The 24701-nt window shown below is 38.0% G+C and overlaps 2 protein-coding genes across 2 annotated transcripts in view; both read left to right on the top strand.

Annotated features, from left to right (window-relative positions):
- The window catches only part of LOC110856166, a 147475-nt gene that overhangs the window by 605 nt on the left and 122169 nt on the right, over nt 1-24701 (top strand). The gene's annotated exons all lie outside the window — the stretch shown is intronic.
- LOC110856214 (cathepsin L1) lies at nt 6439-8259 on the top strand. The gene is made up of 4 exons (XM_022104682.2): nt 6439-6574; nt 6641-6789; nt 6873-7019; nt 7375-8259. Exons 1-4 carry the CDS (start codon nt 6520-6522, stop codon nt 8143-8145), a joined length of 1122 nt encoding a protein of 373 aa, XP_021960374.1. The 5' UTR covers nt 6439-6519; the 3' UTR covers nt 8146-8259.

Genomic DNA, 24701 nt, shown 5'->3' with positions numbered 1-24701 from the left:
ATAGGGAGAGGATCGGCTTATTAACATAGGATTTCTATGAATTTCTGGGGCACAATGTCCCCTGTCCCCTGGCTTCCGCCGCCACTGATACTGCGCAACAGTGTTTTTTTGGAAATAACTAAATAATAATGATGGAAAACCATGCAAAAATAAAATTTAAGCTGCGTTTTCATTTTTGTGCAAATCATAAAAATGAAAAATCCATTGTTGTCTTGTCCCACAATAACTTGACCACAGGTGGGGAGGGCAATTTATTTTGGAGCGGTGTACATATATTTATGCACAAAAATTGACGATTTTTTTTTCAACCTACAGTTAGTCATAGAATATAACATTTAAGGACAAGGTGTGGTCAGCCTTGTGTTGAATTTTAAACTTCAATCTATTGAAGTGAAATGATGTATTTGTGACTAGTTAAATATTTATGGTATCAATCATTTTCCTACTGCCAGTTTCAAACGGTTTGGATTAAAATGAGTATTTATCAACTCACAGTCGGAATAAGTAATGAGGAATTTTCAATCAGAAATAAATCAAACATCGAGAACGAATGAATCTGAATCTGAATAGGAGTACATGTGCACATCGATTAATGATGAATAGCGGATGATTAGGCATCTGCCGAGGAGATTGGGAAAGCCAAACGGTCCCTTTAATAAATATCTAGTGGCTTATACATAGATATTTTTGTCATGCTTCTCTAGGTATATTTTCCTAGTGCGGACTTATGTACATGAGATTTGAGAATGTACATAAGCTCACTTACAATGCGATAGTGTAAAGTGAAACATTTCGATTTTGTTGAAATTTTGAAATTATGAAGTTTAAGTAAATGCAACCAACGTTTCTTGAGACAGTTTGTGAGATAATTGAAATTTATCAAAATTTCTTAAGTCAAAGTTTGAAAAATTGGCGATTTTTTACCACGCAGGGATAACAAACTTGAGTTTACTTGAAAAAAATCGCCCATTTTTCAACTTTGACCTCAATTTTTTTTGATAAATTCAGATCATCACACAAACTGATGTTGGGTGTATTGCTTTATAATTCCAAAATTTCAACCTAATCAGAGTGTTGCACTTCACACTATCGCATTGTTAATAATTGAGACGGCATTGTATATGTACTCGATTAAGAGTTCTCCTTTACAAGGTATTTTCCACTTTGTATTATTTTTTTAAATAAGAAAGGAAACGAAAGGAAATCCAGAAATTCGAATTCTCAGGCACTTGGTGGTTGGTTGGTGAATTACGGTAAATGAGTAAAAAACATCGGTTCAGTAGGTACATACATAACACGATATTCTGTAATGGAAAGGGCTAATTGAGCGTAAAAGAAGAAGCTTCCTCTTTCACTCGGCTCGCTCTTATGTAACCATTCTCAGCTTTCCATCACGGCATGAAAGTGTCATCACTCTCACAATACTTACATAAATAGGTATGTACATACCCATTTTTTTATGACTACTGCAAGTGTAAATGATTCCTCTTCCGTGGGTTGACAATTGATCCATTATCATCAATCCACCCGTCTGTCTGTCCGTCCGTCCGTCCGTAGATTATTAGAAAACTAAACTACCCACTCGAAAATCGGAAGCAAACCCGGAATAAAAATTAGAGATCAATCAATCGGACTGCTGCATTCGGCTGACAAGTTGAATGAAACATTATTTTCTCCCTTCATCGAGCTCCCAACAGTTTTGCGAGCTCTTTTGATTTCAGCCACTTCAACCTGAAATGTTGAAATGTTATTTTTTTAAAAAGGGTGCAGGAGACGGTGATGAAAATTACTATTAAAACGGTATCGTCCCAATAAAAAGTGTGTGTATGTGTTTAAACTTTATGACAAAGTTTAAACTGGATTTTGAGAGTTTCCAAATGTGAGAATCATCCTGGGGTGTGAAACTGTAACCACTTTAAAGATTGTATTAATATCATGTGCTGTACTTGAAATGAAGGGGAATTAAAAACTAATGTGTCACCGTGATTAGTGAAATATTAAGGAGACAGGAGGCAGTAGGCACCACTTCAAAATGTACAGGAAAACTAATAAGAATGACGATTAATGCTTGAAGTGAAGCTTGGATTGCAAATAATTTTTTAATTTATTAGGAATCGATTAGTTATACACGTGGATTTCATACAGAAATCCAGTATTAAAATAATACCAGGTGGTATTCATGTATGAATACCCTAACCAAGGTGGTATTGATATGCAGTAATAGCTCGGCTCGGCTCGGCTCGTAAAATTAAAGCAAATTTCTGCGGACCTCTATAATTTTAATACCAATCGGTAGTAATTAATAGCTCGGCATTAAAGTTTTTCCATATCGACAACAAATTTTTACGGACACCGGTATAATTTTAATACCAAGAAATTTTTAACAGTGTCAAAAACAATCATCAAACTTTACTCATTTATTACAACGGTATTAAATCGAACAAAACATTCTTATTGCAGCAGTAGTTCAATAATAATAAATATATGTATGTAATACGTTACTCGATGTGGATTATTTTAGCGTGGGTGAATGAAAAAGAGGACAATATATCATTTTAATGTCGGTGCCTTATCATCCTCCAAACTTTACATACGAATTGAATCGAAAGGAGGAAGGAATCACTCTTAATTTTTAAAGTGAATGGCTTAATCTTTTTTGTTTCGTTTCATCATATTTCTGACATTAAAAAATGGGATTGAAATGAATATTAAAACTAAATTTGAAAAAAGACGCAGCACATCTCCTCCTCCTTAGACAGGATACTTATGGATTGATTAAGAATAATAAATGCATCCCAATCTCCTTATCCCAATCTATGTACTTCTTTCCCAAGTCAGAGATCTGATTCAAACCATAGATTAGAAACACAGTTGAAGAAGATGATGACTTCTTTAAAATGTCAAAGAAATTGTGTGAACGGGCGACAAGATGGACATGAACATCATGATTTTGTGGAGTTGTAATGTTAAAATTTGAAATATTGAATTTGCCTGATGCACGTTGATCCTCCATTTTTTACAGTGGCCGCGGAAGGCGTGGGGACATCTGGGGGCATTGCATCATTGCAGAACGTGGTTTATGGAGGGGTTTATATAACATGGGGACATCGAATAGCTGTGGGGACATTGTCCCTCTTCTATCCCCACCCACCCTTCCGCGGTCACTGCTCTCTCATAATTTAGCATCAGTACTTAATATCAGTAAAAGATTTCGTTTATTTTTTATCGAAAAGAAAAAATTACAGTACACACACAAAGGACAATGGAGAATGAGGATTGAATCAAGCGTTTCCTTCATCCAAGTCAAGAAAAATCTACAAGAGAGAAGGAACGTTTGTCAATTTCTATTGTTGAACAAGAGTAATAAATGTTGAAGAATATGGCTGCATGTTCGTCGTCTTGTCCTGTCCGTGTTGTATGAATAATGATGAATGCGGGCGTTTTATTCAAATTCTATAATTTTATAATCATCACAATGGTCAAGAAGATGTACATAGGACATTTTGGGATATTGGTAATTCCGATTCCACTCAGGAAGACGTTTTATTTTCTGATTCCGATACAGATATGATCTCTTCTCGTCGTCATTTATATTGAAATTGGACACACTACAGCTTATGGTAGAAAAAGGGTTCGTTCTTTTTACACGCTTTTTAGTCTCAGCAGCAACTTTGGTATAGGAATAATATGTACAGAGCTTGTACGTATTTATCCAAATGTATAGCGGACCTTGTTCTTTCAAGATGACTCGTGATTTTTAGCTTTTTATCAATATTTCCTAGTCGTGTTGTCCATTGTTCGATTTTCTGCCTGATTTTGACATTCGAATTTAATATTTTTCATCATCCTAGATAGATGATCACACAATGCTAACAAGTACTTCGGTTGAATGCTTTTTAGTAAAAAATTATTTGAAGGAATGTTGTTCACTGCAAAGACAAACTTGGGTTGACATTACGAAGCGTACAAAAAAATATTGAAAAAAAATTAAAACCGTTTTCCATAATATTTATTTATTTAAAACAAGTTATTGGAAATCGTTAACCTTCCAATAAAATAAAACATTAGGGATGAATTCATAGAAATTGTATTATTACACAAGAATTTCTTTTACACTAATTCCAATTGGTAATAACATTTATTTAACGTGGGCCCTCAATGAGACCACGCTTTTCTTTCACCTCAATCCTCCTCACGCAGAGAGATTCTATTTCTTGCCTTTTAAGGCTCACAAAGCAAATTACCGCAAGAAGACCATCAAAAACGGAAAACTAAAGGTTTCATGCCAACTTACGAGATTACTTGGTGTGCAGTGGCCGCGGAAAAAAGAGGGACAATGTCCCCACGGTTATTCGATGTCCGCATCATCTCCCCATCTTATATAAACCCCGCCCTCCCTCCATCCTACAGTGTTAATGTCCCCACGGCTTCCGCGGCCACTGGTGCATAGCGTTATTATTTCGTAGTAAGTCATAGTACGACGATGATGATTCTCTTCTCGTTATAACAATCGACATGAAGGTGTAGCTTTTTTTCGAGTAAAGTGAGCGTGTCGTGGCAGCATGAGAGTGAGGAAAATGGCCAAAACTGAATTAGGAATTGGAAGATTAGGTGTAAGAAGAACAATAATTAGTGGAGACATTGCAAGTCAACTCCCCATCGTTTTAGGGAACCATTGCAAAGCAAAGGTGTCGGAAGGGCAATGACTCAGTTTGAGGTAGTTTTCCACCTCTAATTCATGCGAGAAGTGGGGCTATCTAAATTATGGGAAGAACTTGAGATAAAAAAAGTAGTGACAGACAATGGCAATTTGTTAATATTAAATTTCATAAAGTCAATGTACATATTATTTGTTTTTAGGAGTGAATAAACCGGTGTAAACGAATGTAAAGAAGTGGCGTCAAAGCTATTGAAATTTCCTTTACAAACAAGGACACCATTTATGAGAATTATGTATTTTTTGACCTTTGACCTCGTCCTCAAGGTCATAGGTTGGTCGGAGATCAAAAATATTGCCGGTGTTGAATTCATGCTAAAATTTCCTTCAAAATGACACCACATACGGAAATAAAGTCCAATTTGGCATTTGACCTGATACCAGGGTCACCTTGACCTTGACCTGATCCCATTTTTGAGCTCAAACTAAAAATTAGAGGCGTAATAGTGGAAAAGGCGTTTGATAATGTTACAACATTCTACAAATATCCTGCTTACAGACAGACATACAAACAGACGGACAAAACGATCACAATAAGCAGCTCATACCACTTAATACCTCATTGTTGCACATCATCTATGACTGTCCCGACAAGAGCGACTATGCATACACATAATTCTAATTACCGACAATCATCTCTACAGTTTTTAAGAACAAGTAAGATTTTATTTTGAGCACAAAAGACACAGTCACACACACACCAAGCAAATCTCATTGTCTTTCTCACTCACAATTGGAGGAATTGCATACCAAACCAAAACCGAGACAGGCTTGAAATCTGAATAGTACATAAGTCGGAATTGGACTTAAGAAAGAAAGAACTTGCTGGGAGGAAAATGGAGGATTGAGCCGTGTAAATAATAAAATCTGGGAAATGATGCCAAATATAGAGTGTGTAAACAATCATCTGACAGTTTCAGAATGCTGGGAGGGAAGAAGAAGGCAATATGCTTATGAAGGAACCAAGATGATAATTACTAGGCCCAACTTAAATCTCAAAATTCACATCACATTCACATGTGTTTTGTTATAAATGATGAAGAAACATTCACTCACATCGTTCTTCATATTATGATGCTCCCCTCATTCAAATTCCTGGGGATTTCTTTACACAGTTTTTAAGGGTTTCTAAAGTCGGGTTTTGTTACTTCTTTTATGTTTCTACTTATACACTCGTACTCCGTTCGTATTAGTGCACAATCGAATCTGGTTGTTTTTTTGGTTGTATACTTATTATTGCTCATTGTCGATGAGGGATAAAGCAGGATGTGTGTATGTAGGAGAGCAGATTTTAGTTATGCAATTATGTGACGGCATGAAAATATTTGTATGTATGTATTAACTGTCAAGTTAAAACTGTGACATTTTTACATCCTTATTGACTAATTTTGTCTGTTTATTGATTTAAGTCGATACTTGTGTGAAATGTTGGAAAAATTGTAATTTATAAAATGCACTAAAATTGTGGTCTATAACGTGACGAGGCTACGATTAATTTACTTTGGGAATTGACACATACTAATTGTTTAAACGGTTAAAGGTTTTTAGATGTATTTATATAATGCATTAAGGTAGTTAATTTAGTAGGCATGCTGTAAATGTATACGTGCAAAAACCACAAAATCCCATAATTCGGAAATTCTCAGTAAATTGGCCACAACAGATTTTCGCGTGAAGGCCATTATAACAAATTCTGTTCATAATTAAGGTACGAGCTAAAATTTTTAATATAAATTAAGAAAGCCAGCTCTACTTCGAGAGGTAGTAGTTTTTTACCCAAATAAATTGTGATAAAAGTAAAAATGAAAGTTATCATAAAAGCTGTCGTCGTCCTCTTGGTGACTTTAAGCAATGGGGGTAAGTTGAGATATTGAGAATTATTGCAGTTTATACAATCTAAACGTGGCCTCGACACTTTTGCAGCTTTTTCTAATAAAATTGACACCCTGTTGAATTCTGATGGGATCTTTGAAAATATGGGAGTTGACACTTTCTCTTCGGATCCTCTTACCTCGCTCAGTGCCGTGTTAAGTAATCCGGTCAATGTTAACAAGGCATACGATAATTTTAGGGTACAACTCAACTAACTAACTATGATTTTCAGTACACATTTTTTACCCTTACTTTGTTGCACCTCATTAAATTTCATTAATAGAGAAAGCACAACAAAACCACCGAGTCGTCATCAGAATCTAGTAAATCCACGTTTAAGACGAATTTGCTGAAAATTGCGTCTCACAATACTAAAGCGAGGAATGGGAAAGCATCGTATGAAATGGGTGTCAATAAATTTTCCGATATGGTAAAAGCAGCACCCATTACGGTTCATTAAAAAAAATAGAGACAAAAAAATCTGAGAGGTTAGAGCACACAAAGAAAAAACAAATTCAAATTACAGAAATTAATTCGTAAAAAATTTGAGAGCCTATGGCACACAAAATTCAAATTAGAGAAATTAATTTTTAAAAAATCTGAGAGGTTAGAGCACATAAAAAACAAATTCAAATTAAAAAAAATATTTCTTAAAAATCTGAGAGGCTAGAACACAAAAAAATTAAATTTAGAGAAATTTAAGCACTTTTGTCTCTATTTTTAACGAGTAGTAATTAAACGAAGCATTTTTCGAAATTTCATAAAAACATTAAACCTTCCACCAGACCATTGACCAAGTTATCAGCCAGCACACGGGTTACAAAGGTAACTCCACTGAAGAAAACCACTCCTCCCCTTCATCTCGTCAAACTCGTGCCACACCCCCACAATCCATAGACTGGAGAAACTACGGTCTCGTGACCCCCGTTCGAAACCAGGGCGGCTGTGGAAGCTGCGTCCTCTTCTCCGTGACCGCATGTCTCGAGTCGTACTACACCCTTACCCACGGTCAACGTCAGATCGACCTTGCCGAGCAGGAATTACTGGACTGCGCACAGGGCGCAAATTATCCAGGAAATAATGGCTGCGACGGGAACGGCTTTGGCCCCACGTTCAAGTACATTAAAGACATTGGCGAAACGACGGAGGGCGAGTATGGCTACACCGGGCGGCAAAGTTCGTGCCGCGCGGGGGGAAAGTCGCATCCCGCCAAGACGCCGAACTACTGGTCGATCGCGGCGCGGGATGAGAACGCGCTGAAAAACGCGGTCGGTCTGAGAGGCCCGGTTTCCGTCGCGATTCATGTCAATGACGCGTGGGTGAATTATAGAAGTGGGGTTTTTGACGCGCCATGTTCCGGGGGCAGAAATCATGCCGTTCTTGCCGTCGGATATGGGTCCGAAGGGGGGAAGGATTACTGGATCGTGAAAAATCAGTGGGGGAATGGATGGGGGGATGGCGGGTATATTAAGATGAGGAGGAATTATGGTAATTTGTGCGATATTGCGGGAGATGCGGTGAGTTGTAATCCTGACGTGGAGATTGCTCTTGGCTAAAGAGCTACTAGGTTTAATCAGGCAATTATGAAGTTACGTAAGAAATGGTCTGGTGTATGTAATGGGTACATGAATAAAGATTTCTTGGCATGAAAAATGTAGCCCGCATGCATATTCTAACTTGTCCGAGTAGAAATCACTGTTTGGAATTCTGCAGTAATTGACAAAAGCTGGATGCATATATTGTATTGTATTCTTCATATTTTTGCATAATCCTGCAGAAAATTTCTATCTATTTTAATATGCAAAACTGTATGTGCATAATTTTGGGCATAGTTTTCTGCACAAAGTTTTTCTGTAAAAAAAGTGTGCCAAATTTCTGCAAAAAATCGAGCTAAATAAATGACTGAAAAAAACTCGGACCAGATTTCTGACGAAAATCGGGCTAAATTTCAAGAGGAAAGCCGTTCAATTAAATTTGTGAAAAAATCGGGCCAAATTTCTGCATGAAATCCGCTCAAGATTTTTCTTTACCATGCATGCTTTCACGTATATGTAAATATCTCATGGCCCACGTTTACATAAAAAGTCTGCGTACATACATATGTATTTAGTAGCTAATTTTTTTCACCTAACTTTCTGCCCCATCCGGTCATTCTTCAAAATACATACTCTCCTCTCCTGATTATAATTTTGATTCCATGTCATGTTTAGAATTTAGGATTAGCAATTTGAAAACAATAAAAAAGCCGACAATCATTTAAAAGGGCGAGCTCTTATCACCTTAATTAGTTGCTACCCGTTGAGAGTAATTTCCATCAGACTTTATTAGTCGAAAGATTCGCATTTCTTGAAGCCTCGCCTGACAAGAGGGCAGAGTTAGTTTAGTTTGGCTAAAATTAAAACAAAACGGTTTTTGAAATGTTGATGTGAGATTGTGACCAAATCAACCACACGGACGGACATGTAAATTTAAAAATTAAACCTAAATGTAAAAAGCAATCAAGAAATCAGCAATCATACTGTAAAATTTAAACGGCCAAAAGATATCCTTCTCTGGCGAGTGATGATCTTTTTTTAGGTCATTGAGAATGAATTGTTTGTTGGTTGGCGAGTGAGTGAGTTGATTGTTTGTTGTTTGTGCAAGTAAAGTGAAGAATTGTTTATCATTTTACGTCTATAAACTTCCTCATATCTTAAGTTGCTCAGGGTTTAATTGTGGTTGTGTTTTTCATCTCGCTTTCAAAATAAAAAAAATTATGTATGCATGCATGCATGGCAAGTCGACCAGTGGCCGCGGAAGGGGTGGGGACATCGGGGGACAGTAACATTGTAGGAGGGGGGAGAGGGAGGGGTTTAGATAAGATGGGGAGATGATGGGGACATCGAATAACCGTGGGGATATTGTCCACACCCTTCCGCGGTCACTGCAGCCGACGACATTCATAGTTCATATGTATGTACGAGCAGTGGCCGTGGAAGTGTGTGGACGGGGGACAATGTCCCCACGAGCATTAGATGTCCATGTTATATAACCACTCCGTCCTTATTTTACAATGTTAGTGTCCCCACATGTCCCCACGCCTTCCGCGGCCACTGTATGCCTACGAGTACAGTTAGGTATTTGTTTATTCTTGTTGTCTGTATGTATCAAGTGGTGGCTTTTGGCTGGCTCATTAGAATGCGTAAATTATCAGTTGATCTATGCAGCCCCATTAATTACTTGGGTGGGCAGTGCTTCGACCTACGTATGTAAAGCCGTCTCTCGCTATTTTTTTTTGTCTACCGTACTTATTTTATCCTCGCATTTTTATTGCAAAAGTGGTCGCAACTATTGCACATTTGAGAGAAAGCAAGAACAAAGGCGATAAATTACGACGACCGAGATAAAAGTGAGACATGCGATGAAAGCCAGATTTCTGGTTAAACAAACACTTTTAGGGAACAGTAATTGGGCAAGTGAGTGTCTCTCGAAGAGAAGTGGGAGATAATCACGGGGAGTGAAAACTGTCTTCACTTCCTCCTCATTTTATCACTCTTGATGAACTACTGCTTACGTAGATACTTTTAATGGGAAGGCAAACCATGTTCAACCCGGATTATTTTTTGTCCATCTCAACTTACACGACCAACTTGTTAGAAACAGCATTTAGTACGGAACTTGCTCAGATGCGCAAAATTCAGGGCGTTATGAGGGCTCCAAGCTCGCGAAAACGCGCGATTTCTGTTGCAAGGCACAGATTCCGCTTGAAAACCGAGCTTTTTCGCGAGCTTGGAGCGCCCATATCGCTCTAAATTTTGCGCATCTCCGCAAGTTCCGCACTAAATATTGTTTCTAAAGACTTGGTCGTTTAAACTGAGATGGTAAGAAAATAATCTGGGTTGAACATGGTTTGCGCCCTTATTTTTAAGACTATTTTCTCGTAACACTAGTCGACTTCTGGTTATTGTTAGAGATGTGAAAAGTTGGGTTGAAAGTGAAAAATTTACGGCACAAAAGTCAGTATTTTTAAGAGCTGAATTCCTCCCGTTGGAATAAAAGAATGTCGCTTTGTTACATATCATGCAGTTAAACTAATAAGCTGTGTTATTCAATGTATTTGAAGTGGGTTGGTAGAGAGTGTCGGCACTGGTGTATTTATTACGCATTCGGTCGGCACTACTTAGTTGTCACCCAGTTTGTACTTTTCGGATATTTGGAAAGATTGTAGTGACAGGATTGTCTGATTGATGGATTGTTTGAGTTCACAGGAGGTCTCGGAGCATTCCAACCCGAAAAATGCCTTTTATTCAGCTAATCTACACTCTCTCTTTCTAGTGACATTTCCCAGCACAGTTTTACCCAACGGAGATACATATATTTCCGGCTCAAATTAGCTCTTTTTTGTAAATACATAGTTGAATACTGTAAAATCAGAGATGAAGGAATAAAGTACGTGGAAATCTATGTGTAAAATTGAGTATTAAAATGCCCCAGAATAGAATTCTACACAGAATAGTGTGCAGTTTCTTTGATTAATCTAAAAATTGTAACATAAAAAGGGTAAAATTGAGCATTATGCAAAATTTAGTGTTAAAATGCCCCAGAATTTTATACAATATTATACACTTTCTTTCATTAAAATACAAAGTTTTTAGAAGACAAACTTTTTTTAATTAAGAATTTCTTTCTAAAAACTATCTTTTTCAAATTTTGCCAACAATTGAAATATTTCTTGTTCAAATTAGCTCCTTTTCTAATCTACAAATACACAACGAGCTATTTGGAAATCAATGTACAAAATTGCTTATTAAAATGCCCCATAATTCAGTATTATGTATTTTCTTTCATTAAAGGTGTACACGTACCTACATACATAATTTATTTCTAAAACCAAATTTTCGCCCTTAATTGACACACACACACGAGCGTGATGATATCATCATATCAAAATTGTATTCAGCAACTCCTGTCCGTCAAGAATATGTAGAGAGAATTGTGTAATTAAGCACATTCATTAATTGCCCATAATTTCCCGCACCGTCATTAGTTTACTACTTCTGGATTGTGCTAATTTTAATCCCGTTTTAAAAGTTGGTTGGTGCTAATAACAGGGTTTCACGGATTGCATTATGTGCTCCACCGTGTAATCAGGCCGTCATCGCGTTTCACCAAAGTGTCACTTCCATTCCTACCAAACCTGCCCCTTGTACGTACACAATTCGTACTTTGTTATTATCATTTCGTAGGCAAAAGTAGTCGACTGATCAGTTGAATAATGGTAATAAATGAGTTTATTTATTTGAGTTGGTTGATGATTAATTGCATTTCGGTAATTTTCTTGAACTCAAGTCGAGTCGTAGATTTGAGGTGCAGATATGTACGCAGTGGCGGCGGAAGCGTGGGGACAGAGGGGTTCTAACTGGATTTGCATAATGATGTTTTGCATAAGGGTCGTATTGTATAATCTTTATTGTCCAAACACCTTTCCACATCAACGAAATTTTTACATAGGTAGTTGGATATCGCATAATTTTGCATTGTTGCAAATTTTGCACTGGAAATCTGGTAATAATCAAGCAGGTATTGATTTCTCGGTAGTAAAGTTGCCACCGCTTGATATTGAAATTATACTGGAGCGTAAAAATTTTGGTATCGAAATAGTAAAACTTTCGTACTAAATGAAAACTAAGATTATGGAAATTCAAATTATGCGAAATTGTTGTTTTGCATAATTTGAAATTAAACAAGTTTCCTTTATGCAAAATAAATTATGTAAATCCACCGGAAGCCGGACAATGTCCCCACGGTTATTCGATGTCCGCATCATCTCCCCATCTTATATAAACCCCTCCCTATCCTACAATATTAACGTCCCCAAATCCCCCACCGCTTCCGCGGCCACTGTACGTTTATATTATGACGGCAGAGAGTTTTGATTTTCTTGACGTTGGACGTGTGGATGAAATTGGAGTGTGCCAAAACAAAGGTTCAAGTTATCGAGGAAATCTACATTTTGTAATGTGCCCAGTATCACAACCCAACTATGTATTTATTGTACTCGCTAAAACAATAGTGTTAATATTGCCGTGTTGGTTAATAAATTGCATATTCAATCATTCAAAGACATACACGCGTTCCTTTTGTCATGCCATTTTACAAATACATATATATGCAAAAGACGGCGACGACGACGACGAAATCCAAAATGAAATGTGTTACTGAATACAAATCTGTAAAAAAACTTGGTCTAAAACGAAACCTGAATATGAAAATTTAAGCTAAGAAGAGAATTGGCGATTGTTGTTTATTCCGTCCGGGGTATGAATTTTATATAAGGAATATTTAAATATGTATTGATGGTGGGGTGCAGTGGCCACGGAAGCCGTGGGGACATGTGGGGACATTGCCATTGTAGGATGGGGGAGGGAGGGGTTTATATAACATGGGGAGATGATGGGGACGTCGTATAACCGTGGGGACATTGTCCCTCTTCTGTCCGCGGCCACTGGGTGGAGTGAACTTGGGTTGTAAGAGGAGAGACGCCGAATGGAACGTGGATGGCCGCAAGTGCTCTTTCGAAAATGCTTAATTGTGGAAGTGTGATATGATACGCCGTAGGATGATGTAAATTCAAAGACAGAAATAGCTTAGCAGCATCTCGGCAATTGATTGGATAAAATGATGAATGGCTCGTCGCCGCATCACCGTTTTCAGTGATATCAAGCCAACCATAATGGTGCTCTTTTCCAATAATATAATGACACGTACTTTACTTTCATCTAAGGACACATCTAAGGATAAGATGAATGTAATATGTAAGACTTGTAAATGATGATGAGAATTTTATACCAAAGAAATTTTAAAATGCCTCCCAGCAAAATTTATTCTTATTCATGCAATGACCACTACAAATGAACTATTCAATTTAAAAGTGTGTTTTCTTCCCTGTCCTGACATCACAAGTTATGATTCATAGCTAAATACACTACACACCCGTGTTATCCGATGCAAAAAGCGTAAAACATACACATTCTTAAAATTTGGATAACCCTTGGTAGTTGGTACGCATGTAAATACGTAAGAATTCATTTTGATTATTTTTCACATATCGTGAATCTTTGTTTAGTTTTACAATTGACACTTTGTCCAGGGTGATGAACTAAAATGCAAATTAGTAAGCAGCACACAGACAGTGGCCGCGGACATGTGTAGATATTAACATTGTAGGATATGAGAAATACCATGATAACCGTTACGACAATGTCCCTCTGTCCTCCCGCCCATCCGCGGCCACTGAATTCAGAGCTTCTCTTCCATTACAGAAGACGAACAGGAAGAAAAATGTCTTGAATTTATTTCAGTTTTATTATTAATTACTCATAAATACTTGGTATGCATGCAGCAGCAGCTCGCATTTCTGTCGGGTTTGCCCCATTGTTTTATCCTGAAAGGGTTTAAAAGACCTATTATGCGACTATACGGACTGGACAAAGCGTCAGCCAGCAGGATGCCACAACGTCTATCGCGTAGAAAGAAAGAAAGAAAGCAATGAAAAATGGAAGGAAAAATGGTCTAAAGAATCAACACGGAGTGAATAAGACGGGGTGATTTATTCTCAAAAAGACGGTGGCTGGCCAGTTGTTCATACGAAATTGCAAAAAAAAACGCATAATCCAGTCCAGCGTCTTGCAGGTGGATTAAGTAATCTTCACGAGACACTCGCCACACAGTGGAAACAGTGGCCGCGGAAGGGTGAGGGGATAGAGGGACAATGTCCCCACGGTTGTTCGATGTCCGCATCATCTCCCCATGTTATATGAATTCCTATATATCCCCCATCCTACAATGCCCCCAGATGTCCCCACGGCTTCCGCGGCCACTGAAGATATATTCCATTTGTTAAGAGAGACATACAATGGACGCGGAAGCATGGGGACAGAAAAGAATAATGTCCCCACAGTTATTCGATGTCCGCATCATCTCCCCATGTTATACAAACCCGTCCCTCCCCATCCTAAAATGTTAATGTCCCCACATGTCCCCACGGCTTCCGCGGCCACTGAGTATAAAACCAATTTCGGAGTGAGCCTTTGAAGTCGTCTTTGGTTTTTTCGACTATTTGAGATTCTGATGGACATATTATTACGTGAGCGCTATTGTGTGTTGATTGTGTGCATTTTTTGTATGGCACCGACCGTCCGTCTTTGGCAAAAGATCTTTTCTTGTGGTGAGTGAGTCAAGCTGCTGACGGACACGAGGCAGGCAATTTATGCCACTTTTTATGCTCAATCACTTCACATTTTGATCCTCTTTTGGTGCAAAGTTGGATAAAAATTTGAAATTTTGAGATAATTTGGGTCTAAAGTAGATTCTGGTATAAAAATAAATTTTAATAGTCGTGTAAGAGAAAATGTTATCAAATCAAAAAGCCAAAAATTCATTTTTAACCAGAAGTTCGCATTTTGGCCTTCTTTTGGTGTAAAGTTTCCTAAAAATTTGAAATTTTGAGACAATTTTGTGTCTAAAATACACACGTACGTCAATGGTCAATCCTTTTGAATTTTGATCCTCTTTAAGTGTAAAGTTCCCTAAAAATTTGAAATTTTGAGACAATTTGCGCCTAAAATAAATTCTCGTATAAAAATAAATTTTCATGGTCGAGTTATTGGTCCAAGTGCTTGTGCGATATCAAAGTCTAAAATGTATTTTTAACCACAACTAAACTTGAGCACACACGGCAATTTACAAATTACACGGATTATTTACACCCAGCTCGATTTCTCATCTCATCCTCCGCTTCAGAAGAAAATGTAGAAAAAAAGCTGAGCGGAAGGAAACCAGACGCTGAGATTTGAAGAGATTTCGGATTCTACAAACAATAAGATCTGATTTGTGATAGGCGGGTGAAGAGCATACGAGTAGCATGCCTGCCAACAGTGGCCGCGGAAGCCGTGGGGACATCTGGGGACATTAACATTGTAGGATAGGGGGAGGGAGGAGTTTGTATAACATTGGGAGATGATGGGGACGTCGAATAACCGTGGGGACATTGTACCCCAGCTCCGCGGCCACTGACCTTTACCGTTTAAGCCACTCATTTCTTATTCGTTAGCAAAGGAGTGACATATCCTCGACCGAATTGTGCGGTGGGCCTCAGTTACGTTAATGTTACGGATAGTTGGCATGTCTATAATAAAATAAAACAATTGTCTCCATTCTGCCTGCATCCTCTCGTATTTACGTATTTGGAGCGGAGTAGTAGATGCTAGTCATTCACTCACTTAGTTAAACAGGAAATTTAAGATTTGTTTAAGTAAGAACAGATTTTCAGCATGCGCACCGTTCCGTTAAGATTGAGTCGGAAGGACCGAATTCTTTCTGACTTTGCTTACAAATTCCTTTGTTCACGATTTGTCAAATCAAATGTATTACGGCATAATCCGAGTCATGCATTACTTTGGAGACATTGGAGTATGTATGCCCTGCCAAATTCTCACAATTTTGATTATTTACGTAGTTTGGAATCCTCATTTCGAGAATGTGCGTCCTTCATGGTTGTTTTTTTTTAATCTTTGTAATTCAATCTATTAAACATCTTCTTGCATGAATACACTGGTAGAAATCTGGGATAGTCAGGCAGGGACTGATTTTTCGGGGTTAAACTTGCTACCGTTTGGTATTAAAATTAGGCCGGTGGGTAAAAATTTGGTAAAATTTCAATACCGAGCTAGTACTGCACGGTATTAGATACTTATCAATACCACTTTGATGGCTTATTTATATGACAAAATTTATATTAACCGTCGAGATTTTTGTAAATTAAGCTATGTGAATTGTAACACGATTATGAAATCAAATCAAAAATCATGTATGTATGAGTACCGCTTGGTGTTATTTTAATACTAGATTTCTAACAGTGTGCATGTAGATTTCGGTGCGTTGTAATGCTAAGGATTGCATAATTTAGAAATTCCGGGGGTAATTTGATCCTCAATTTTTAAGAGTGTAGATTTCTGTGGATTGAATAAATAGTTTCGAAATTCAGAGGGTAATTTGATCCTAAAAATGTACCACTACTTTAAGGCCACGTCTTTGAAAGCTCATTACATTTTAACTATAATTTCCTCTTTAAACACCATTAATCTCGCACCGACATTAGTTTGGTATCATTTGCTTTTCAATTCAAGTGAAATGCATTCATTTTTATTATTTCAGGTTTTTATTACATTTCTCAAGACGTATGTAGTTGTATGTACGACACCGCTGGGGGATTTCAGGATCATTAGTCCCTCTTCTTCCTTCTTGTCTCTAGCCTTCCGATTCCTTCTCCACTTTTTGCCCTGGGATTTAATGAATTGTGGCAAATTAGCTTCAAATGATGAATAATCGTAAATTAGAGCCATCCCTGAGTGGACTGGCTGCACTAAAAACTGGGAAAAGAAAACAATTGCCTTGATTCTTAATCTTCTTTTCTCTCCGGTACACACAAAAAATAGGAGTTTGCCTTCTTTCCTCGATCTACGTATGTACGTAGATCATCAAAAGTAGTGTAGGAAGCAGGACTTATTATCATTCCGTGGTACGTAAAGCGTTGCATAACGCACAAGAAACCAGTGGCCGCGGAAGGGTGCGGACAGAGGGGCAATGTCCCCACGGTTGTTTGATGTCCCCATCATCTGTCCATCTTATATAAACCCCTCCCTCCCCTGTTAATGTCCCCACAGCTTCCGCGGCCACTGCGCAGCACAAGTGACGCTGGTTTCGTATTTAGTGGGGAAGATTTCCGTCAGTGGCCGCGGAAGCTTGAGGGGACAGGGACAATGTCCCCACGGTTGTTTGATGTCCCCATGCATCATCTGCCCATCTTATATAAACCCCTCCCTCTTCCCTGTTAATGTCCCCAGATGTCCCCACGCCTTCCGCGGCCACTGCGCAGCACAAGTGACGCTGGTGGGTTCGTATTTAGTGCTGGGGAAGATTTCCGTTTGTACTTTTTTAAGGAAAGGGTTAAAGTAAATTTCAGAGATTGAAAAGACTTTCATTTCATCGTGCCTCCCATATGTTAACACATGTGGCTGGTTGGTTGGCTGTTTAGTTGGTGAACACATATGGATAAATAATTAATGAATAATAATGAAAAAGTCTATTACTCACTTCCTCCTGGGAAGGAGATACGCCTCCCCCAAAGCGTCTTCTTCCAAAATATTGAATTTGTCGGAGGAGAAGAATTTGCTTATCAATTGAGAAAAGACATGTGTCTCATTTACGTATGTTCATGGGAGGGTAACTTCAGGAGTGTATTTATCAGATAAAAAAGTAATAAGTGTCCCCCGTTTGGTGGTATATACGCCACCCAAATTTGAAAAAAAAGAAATTGAGGCAGAATTAATTGAATTTAGAAAGTTAGAAAAGTAGAAAATTATGAAAAATATAAATAAATATGGGATTTTTTCCATTATTTCATTTCCTTTTGGTGGGTGGTGCGATGTACGTAATTAACAATGCATATCGACACCAGTTACATAATAAATATACAATTTCTTTGGAGAAAAGATGAGACATACGTAAAATGCTGAATTTTTTATCGTACGAGTGACTGCTTTTTGAGCATGTCGTCGTTGTCTTCTTCTTATTACTACTTGTAGAACAAGAAAAGGGTTGATTTTCCGTGATAGATGAGCCGGATGGACGGGTGGGCTGGCCTCTTTTCCAAGTAATTGAAATTTCTTCAAAAGAGGTGTATAACATCATCATTATTATTATGATTCCTGGCATCGCACCGTCATTCTGCAGTGGCCGCGGAAGCCGTGGGGACATGTGGGGATAGTAATGTCACCCGCACCACTGGTGTACAAGTGGTACGGGTTACAGTAACATTGAAGGATAGGGGAGGGACAGGTTTATATAAGATGGGGAGATGATGCGGACATCGAACAACCGGGGGGACATTGTCCCTCTGTTCCGCGGCCACTGCTCCTCGAGGAGAATATTCTGTAAAACGAGAAATGGAATGACTTAATCCCACAAAAAGAGAGCATTCAATTCACTCACACGAGAAAATTTAATTCAATTCATCCAAACGTAACAGAGAGAGACACACATGTGCTCAATAATGGAAAGAAGATGTACGTACGTGCGTAAGACCATCTTTTTCCTTGAGGTGAGATATGTAATAATAATCTCTTTCTCTCCAATTTGATTTGGATGAGAGAAGACTCAACGCCCAATCTGTCCATCCCTGCAAAATTGGCACTCATTTGAAATCTACTTTTATTCCTATTATTTCCTTTTTCGAAATTTACTCGAATAAAATAACATGCAGCTCTACCCACCTACGAAATATTTGATCCCTTTACTACATTCTTTTAGGCAGACAGGGTATGATGATCAGGGGGCGGATATGTATTTATTTTTAACTTTTTTTTCATTTGATGACGACCCACGGTGAAACTTTGTGGGTAGTACACGCATAGATTATTAAAATTTCGAAAATTTTTTACGTATAGTTATACATTTCTAGATTTTCGGATATTTCCGCTATTATTTTAAAATATGAAAATTTTTTACATATTTTTTCAAAAATACATGTTTTGATATTTCAATGGTATGAGACGAAATTTTCTTGCTGAAAGAAATTCGACCACAAAAAAACCCAAAGAAATAAATTCAGAAATAGGTATTTTGCGAAAATTCGTATTTTAAAATTCTTATATACATATTTTGTACATATTTTGACGTTTTTGTCCTAAATATTAAATAGATTTTTCGTAAATACATATCCGTCCTCCGACGATTATGATTGAAGAAATTGTAAATATAACCTCAGAGTCTCAAAGTCCCTTGTATTTTGTGATCTCATCTTTTCAAACATGACACAACTTCCTTGTATCAAAAACGAAATAAATTTCTTTCTATCCTTTTCCTCCTCAACGTTGAAGAAAACAAATAATAATAAAACAATGGAGTCTTTATTATAATTTGGTAAATTTTGCCACACTCATGAAGCTCACGTTTTGGTTTGACATGGGTGGAACTGAATTCTTCAATTCGAATTTGATTGTTCTTTAATTCTTCAAAATGACAGGACAAGAGAACAAAGGTGAATTACTTTTATAGCTTTTGCAAAATAGATTTACATTTATTCCTACAAATGAAATCCGGTGCATGTGCATATGTTTACCAAGCGTATGCAAATCTGCGAGTGATTTTTAAATTATGGTCTGTGTGGTGTCAGGGATAACCACGAATTTTACAAATGGAAAAGTTTAAATGTAGAAAATGCTGTGTCATTAATAATGTTTCATGTGTATCATCATGGGTTTGGGTAGAGTCAAGTTAAATGTCTTTAATTATGTACAATATGTATGTATGTACAGTGGCCGCGGAAGCTGTGGGGGACATTAATATTGTAGGATGGGGGAGGGAGGGGTTTATATATGATGGGGAGATGATGGGGACATTGTCCCTCTGTCCTAACGCTTCCGCGGCCACTGGAAATGTATGAGAAACTGCGTCATCTAAATGTTCATCACCTACAAAACTACCCTCGTACTTAATGAAGGCAACTGATTCACTTTTGGACTTGGAAACACAATGGGATTCAAATTAAACTAGATTTTTCCTTAATTGTTGTTTTACCTTAATGTATATCTTTACTAACGAGCAGAAATCGTCGAATTTCACTAATAGTTTGCATTGTTTACGATGTATTGAGTTTGCAAAGCACACAATTTCATAGCGAGGAAAAAAGGAAATATTTATTTTCTCCTCGAACTGAGAATCAGAATTTATGTAAAATATTCATCATCCATCCATCTTAGCACATTTTCCTGCTTTTACTTATGACTTGCTCGCTAATTTTAGCCAAGCCAAGCCACATATTTAATATAATAATAAGCCATGTCATTGACATTTCCACTTGAATCGTATTATACACACATTGCACACTCGTACATACCACCAATAAATAATACCTCGTCTGCTGAACTACGATATGCCATGCGACACGAGTCTTCTTCTTCTTCTTCCTTCACCAACAATACAATATGCATACGAATCCGTCCGTACAAAGCTTCTGGCTGCACAAGAACATTGTTGATTCATGTAAAACTTTAGCATTAATATCTTTAGCATGCAGTAAAGAAAGGTTAAAAAAGACAAACTTATTGTACGAATATGTACTATTATTATTTTCATGATGCTTCTGCTGCTGAGATCGCATCCGTTCGTCTGGCTTCAACGTTTACAGATATTTGTTGTTCTTATAAATTCATTGTGTTTTATTCTTCTGCTTGATGGGAGTCAGTGGCCGCGGAAGCCGTGGGGACATTAAAATTGTAGGATAGGGGAGGGAGGGGTTTGTATAAGATGGGGAGATGATCGGGACAACATCGAACAACCGTGGGGACATTGTGCCACACGCTTCCGCGATCACTGCATATGTACATATTCGTAGCGTGATGTGAGCAGTGGCCGCGGACGCCGTGGGGACATGAACAGGGGAAGGAGGGGCTATATATCATGAGGAGATGATGGAGACATCGTGGGGACATTGTCCCTTTCCTCTGTCCGCGGTCACTGAATGAGTGCATTGCCACCAAATTAATGTAGCATAATAAGCCCTACATATGTACATACTCCACAACTAATATTTAACTATAGGCGACCATCAACCATCAACTATGCAAACTATTTTTATACTTATTCCTCCACAAAGTGAGCTCGCTCACTGAAAAAAAAGTTTGGATATTTCTGTTTCTTCAAATCAAACCCTCTCTCAAGATGGGAGATAATCAAGCATCCCATTCTATGCAAATGAGTTTGGAAGTAAGCGAGAACGACAGGACAACGGACGGAGGGGGACTTTTTGGATCGGACAAAGATGAATCTTTTAGTTTTGCAGGGTAAAGTAAAAGATTTTACAATCAACAATGGGCGACATACGATCGAGTATAGATCTCAACTACCTTTAAAAAATCCCGAATTAAACTTTAGCCAACATGATCAAGGCACGTTTCAATAAACATTTTAGTTCTTGGTAATTGCGCTTAACGAAGTTGAGAAGTGCATACTTACATTTGAGAATTTTTAGCCTTCGTTGTTGCTTGATTGCTGATTTGATGGGCCGATCCGTCATTGGATTGGAATTTAAAGGATGAAATATTCAAGTTGACATTTCAGCTCATTTGTGGATCATTTTTATTCCCATTCTTACACAATGCGGATTCAAGCAAGTGTCAACATACAGAATGCAGGACGTACAGTGGCCGCGGAAGGTGTGGGGACATTAACATTGTAGGATGGGGGGAGGGAGGGGTTTATATAAGATGATACCGATATCGAATAACCGTGGGGACATTGCCCCCCTCTATCCCCACCCTTCCGCGGCCCCTGAGTACCCACATGATACACAAGTTTACTGAATGCGATGCATCAACTGATCACACCAACATTACAATCCTTTACTTTTGGTAAAGTCAAACTCAATTCGCTGCCTCTGCCTGCCTGCCTTCTTTCTTTTCCCGTTGTTGATTGATACTTTGGGATGATAGAATCAACAAAAAAATGCTAATGCTGCTGATTGCTGTACACCCCAGCCGAGCACAGCACACGAATGGGTTGGTCACTATCTATCGGATTAGATTGAGTTGAAGACTTTGTAGTGATTGATTTTATAAATCGTTCAAATCTAAGCCATTCTAATTTTAAATAAATTTCAAGGGGCAATCCTTTTTTGTAAAATAAATAACGGTCTCTCAACCTTTACATGCATGCATGCAAAGCCGATTGAATTCAACTAATCGATCGCTGTCTAACCCAATCAGCTTTATTTTATTTTATTTTATTTAAAGGACAAAGTTTAAACTGGGAGAAAAATCTAAAGGCTTGACTGTTTTTTTATTTTAAACTGGCCACACCAAAAATCCTTTAATTTTGAATGTAAAAAATAATATGTCCCTGCATTAAAAAAAGTGTGGGTTAAGGTAAACCTTGTAGGATGATGATCCAATCCGGATATATGTATGTGATCCTTTGGAAAGGCTGATTTTGTGACGCCCGTCCAACATGAGTGATGATGTTTTAGTGTTTTTTAACATTTTAGAAGTTTGACCATTCGTGTGATTATTGATGAATACAAGTCCTTACAAATGCCGATGGTGCAATTATGAATGCGTGAAAGAGGTGTCGGCCGAGGAAGAGAGAAGGTTTTATTTAAAGTCCTCTGTTATCATTGCGATGGGAGTGCACGGTTTGTTTGGTACTTGGAAAGAGTTAAAAATTTTTGAGAGGAAGTGTCAAAAGGATGAAAAATGAGGGTAAATGTCACCCCGGATTTTTATTGATTACGTTCGGAAGAAGGAAGTTGGAGGTGAACCCTTGCGAGGGCAGGTATTGGGTGGGAATGGGCTTTGAAGTTTTTTAGAGTTTTAAGGCTTGAAATTGTGTTAAAAGTTGGGCAATGTCCAGTTTACAAATATAGATAAGTTTCACGGTGAAATTCTACAGAAATCGACAGAAGCTCGAGGCATATTGTATTTCGCATAATTTTTTTAAAATGGGTAATCCTGCATAAAATTTCTATCGGTTTTATTCTCCAGAATCGTATGTGCATAGTTCTGCATACCTCATTTTCTTCAGAAATCGATCCAAATAAAGTTTTTCTGTGCAGAATTGAGGCTAAAATTTTTGCAGGAAAACTGTTGACATTTTTACGCAGGATTTAATATTAATCAAGATGCGTACAAATCTATTTATTGCAATTTTCTAGAAAGAAAGTATGACATTTAACCTTGCTAAATACAAATTTAAATTGAAATTACTATTTTTAAATTCTGTATTTATTTTGTACTTGCAAATTATTGGTCATCTGAGTAGGTTACAATTTGGCATTTGTTGGTTCTTTTCCCCTGGGTACACAAACCTCACAAATTTGCAGCCCAATAAAAGTATCAATTTCACCTTCACGTTCACATTGACTTTGATGAATTGTGCTTTCCTCTATGAAAAGCTAAACTCATTGGGACTGAAATCCAAGCCAGGTTTAAAGCCGGTCTACCTCATGCAGCCCTTCGTCTTGTGTCACACACATATAAATGACAATAAAAATGGGGAAAAGAGGGAGAGCAGAACAGGTATCCATTCAGTCTGGCCCTTGACTTAGGGCACCGGACCCTTCCGCAGAATTTGTAAGACACACCGACCAACGTGATCTCTCTGCCTCCCTTTTGCTTCCCTTCAAATTCCAGAATGACTGGCAACAACATCAAACGACGCTTTTCTTTTTGGGGACAACCGGATACTTTTGATTTTTGAGACTTTTTCTATTCTCCCAATTGTCCTGCCCTTTTTTAAAAACTTAAAAAATGATGAAACGATTTGTTTTCCTTATTTTTACCAAATTGTTAAAAAACACAGAATCCTTTACTTTTTCCGACAATATAAAAATAATAATAAATCCGCTTCAAGCCCATCCATTAACCATTAACAACTGCTCCATGCATGTATGGGCAAAGTTTCACTTTTCCCTTTAAAAAACATACGTATGTACAATGAGATTTTAATGAATTTTGATGTATGTATGTGTGTACATATGTAAGACTGGAAAGTGTAAGAAGGGGTTCGGATATCGTGAGAAACTGAGTTTCTTAAAATAGCATAAAGTCGAGATGTTTCATCCACACAGCGTCGTGTACAGTGGCCGCGGAAGAGTGTGGACAGGGGAGGGACAATGTCCCCACGGGTATTCTATGGCCCCATCATCTCCCCATCTTATATAAACCCCTCCCTCCCCTATCCTACAATGGCAATGTCCCCAGATGTCCCCACTGCTTCCGCGGCCACTGTACGTACATACATTCATGAAATAAGAACTCACCGGCTGCGGAAGTGTGGGGACAGAGGGGCGGTTATTCGATGTCCGCATTTTCTCTTAAACCCCTCCATCCCCTATCCTACAATATTAATGCCCCCTCATGTCCCCCCGCTTCCGCGGCCACTGTCTTCTTTCTTGTGCATAAGAAGGTAATGGATTTTTGTGTACTGTATATCCTGCTCGTCGAACGAAGAAAGCAATAAATATTTCGAAAGTTACGTTGGCTACATGGCATAAACTACAACAGATCATTTTTTCCTT

The sequence above is a fragment of the Folsomia candida genome, unplaced genomic scaffold (genome assembly GCF_002217175.1).
Source record: "Folsomia candida strain VU population unplaced genomic scaffold, ASM221717v1 Fcan01_Sc015, whole genome shotgun sequence".
In the NCBI taxonomy this organism is placed as follows: Eukaryota; Metazoa; Arthropoda; class Collembola; order Entomobryomorpha; family Isotomidae; genus Folsomia; species Folsomia candida.
The sequence above is the reverse complement of the archived record's forward strand: the minus strand, read 5'-3'. Positions and strand labels throughout refer to the sequence as shown.

What these genes read in the sequence shown, in the direction of transcription:
- LOC110856214 (XM_022104682.2), top strand. Translation starts at nt 6,520, where the DNA reads ATGAAAGTTATCATAAAAGCTGTCGTCGTCCTCTTGGTGACTTTAAGC. An exon ending in GGTGACTTTAAGCAATGGGG is followed by an intron (nt 6,575 to 6,640) that starts GTAAGTTGAGAT and finishes ACACTTTTGCAG; the next exon opens with CTTTTTCTAATAAAATTGAC. An exon ending in AGGCATACGATAATTTTAGG is followed by an intron (nt 6,790 to 6,872) that starts GTACAACTCAAC and finishes TTTCATTAATAG; the next exon opens with AGAAAGCACAACAAAACCAC.